Below are 2,676 nucleotides of genomic sequence, written 5' to 3' on the forward strand. Positions count from 1 at the left end.
TGGAAGAGTAGAGTTGAAACACTGTAAGAACCAAAAGATTGGGGAGTTTTCTCTGAGACTGTATCTCCTACTGATATCAGAAGATATTCCTGCAAAATCTCACCTAAATAACTGCACAAAGGTGAGCTGAAAATTGGAGGACACCTCTGAACTTGCCAAACTGGATGGGATAAACTCCATATGGTCTCAGTTCTACACAATGAAGTATACACAACTGGATAGAGCTAGGAGCAGGAGAGGTCTTCTTCTCCAGGGCAGAGCACAACAAATTGATTGACTATACGATAATGATCAACCCTGTATATACATACATATATATTTGTGTGTGTGTGTGTGTTGTGTGTGTGTGTGTGTCTGTAATATTATACTAACTCAATAGTTTATACATAAGAATATGTGTGTTTGTGTGTGTGTGTGTGTGTGTGTGTGTGTGTAAGTACATTTAATTATGCAGTAACAATTAATGGAAAAAGAGGTGATGAATTACAAGTAGAGGAAAAAGATATATTTGGGAGATTTTAGAGGGAGGAAATAAAAGAGACAAAATTTATTATTAAAATTTAATCTCACATATAAGTAGAAAAAAAAGATGAAGCCACACCACCTCAATAACCTTCACAGGTAAATATGAAATTGCCCTATAAGCATTTATACACTGTTTAACATTTACTGTAGGTTCCAGGCCCTGCTATAAGAGAAATAAAACAGAAAATCTTATAATGAATGTGACAAAAATCAAAACAATTTGCATCTCATAGCCTGGTGATTCATTGTTGTTGTTGCTGCTGCTGCTGCTGCTGCTGCTGCTGCTGCTGCTATCCAAAGAGGAACACATTCCTAAAAATACCCTAATAAACCTGTACTGGCTCTCTGATCTAAAACATAAGAGGACAACAGGCCTCTAATGAGTCACTGACCTCACCAATGCCATGGTCATTCCTACCATTTGCTGATTTGCATGAGCCCAGAGCCCAGCCCACTGCTCAGTTGACTTCTTTATAGTCAGGTCTCACCCTGTGCTGGAGTCAGCTTCACACATGTTACACAGAAACATGAACGTGCCCACTCAACTCCTTGGGTTGCTGCTTCTCTGGCTTACAGGTAAGGACGACTGAATAAACTGAAAATTTATACAGATCAGTGCGGTAAGTGCTCCATGGATGGTCTCCATAAATGATGCCTTAGACCAAGATGAATTGTATGGGAATTCTTTTTCAATTTTCAATCTCAGGTGGTAAATGTGACATCCAGATGACACAGTCTCCTGCCTCCCTGTCTGCATCTCTGGAAGAAATTGTCACCATCACATGCCAGGCAAGCCAGGACATTGGTAATTACTTATCATGGTATCAGCAGAAACCGGGGAAATCTCCTCAGCTCCTGATCCATAGTGCAACCAGCTTGGCAGATGGGGTCCCATCAAGGTTCAGCGGCAGTAGATCTGGCACACAGTATTCTCTTAAGATCAACAGACTACAGGTTGAAGATACTGGAACCTATTACTGTCTACAGGCTTATAGTGCTCCTCCCACAGTGATTCAGGCCATGACATAAACCACCCAGGGAAGCAGAAGTGAGAGCCCACTCTACTGGAAATGCTTCTTCTCGTGTCACTGGCTGCTGAGACTGTTTCCTTTAGGACTAACAACAGCCATATGTGTAACATTCCTATTTATTCAGTCTTCTTTACCTGTAAGCCAGAGCAGCAGCAACCCCAGGATCTGACTAGGAGCACTCATGCCTGTGTGTGACATGTGTGATGCTGACTCTAGCACAGGGTATGACCTGGCGATAAAGAAGTCCTCACATCAGTGGGCTGTGCTCTGGGTATATGCAAATCATCAAAGGCTAGGAACAGCTGCAGTCAGGTCAGTGATCCATTAAGAGGCCATGATCTCTGATGGGTGAGATCAGAGAGACAATATGGGTATATTTGTAGAGAGTATGCTCATCTTAAAAAGAACAGCTCCAGTTTATGAGTTGCACTTATTTTGATTTCCGTGTGGTTCAATGTAGAATTTCCTTATTATGTTTTCTTTCATGGCCTAGGCTCTCAGATATGAACTAATTCTGGGAAATAAATAAATAATTATATAGTCCTTTCACAGGTATTTGCGGATGTTATTGAGATGATGCAGATACTACTTTTTCCAATTTTTATTTGTGAGATTGCATTTTAATTATGACATTTATTCCTTTCTTCCCTCCGGATCTTCACAAATATTCCTATTTACTCCCTTTTAAATTCATGGCCTCTTTTTTCATTACTTTTTTATTGAATGCAAATAAGCATTTCTGACTATATGAATATTCCAAGATATCAACTGTTAATAATTCCATATACACATACTCACACGTACATTTTCAGGTTAATTATTTGGATTCCGTGGAACTAGAGTGTTTTCATGTCACCATGTGGATACTGATAATGAACCTAGGTCCTATTCAAGAACTGAAAATCTTCTAAGTTGCTGAGACATCTTAAAATCATTCTCTGAAAGTTACAACTTTATGTAGGTTATGGACCTTTTATAAACACATTCATGTTTATAATTTTGGCAATTTTCATCGTGTCCTTAAAACTCACCTTCTGTGATGTGTTTTATGGAAGCATGGTACAAAACATTCACATAGAGAGCAATCATATGAAGTGTATTTATTTTCTACAGATGCTTA

At 39.1% G+C, this 2,676-nt stretch overlaps 1 gene segment (V, D, J or C); it reads left to right on the forward strand.

Moving 5' to 3' along the window:
• Positions 1 to 1,052: 1,052 nt before the first annotated feature.
• On the forward strand, positions 1,053 to 1,554 carry LOC116900909. The segment is given in 2 exon segments: positions 1,053 to 1,101; positions 1,232 to 1,554. Coding segments are annotated over 2 exon segments (372 nt in total).
• The last annotated feature ends 1,122 nt before the right edge of the window (positions 1,555 to 2,676 follow it).

The sequence above is a fragment of the Rattus rattus genome, chromosome 5 (genome assembly GCF_011064425.1).
Source record: "Rattus rattus isolate New Zealand chromosome 5, Rrattus_CSIRO_v1, whole genome shotgun sequence".
NCBI classification, from domain to species: Eukaryota; Metazoa; Chordata; class Mammalia; order Rodentia; family Muridae; genus Rattus; species Rattus rattus.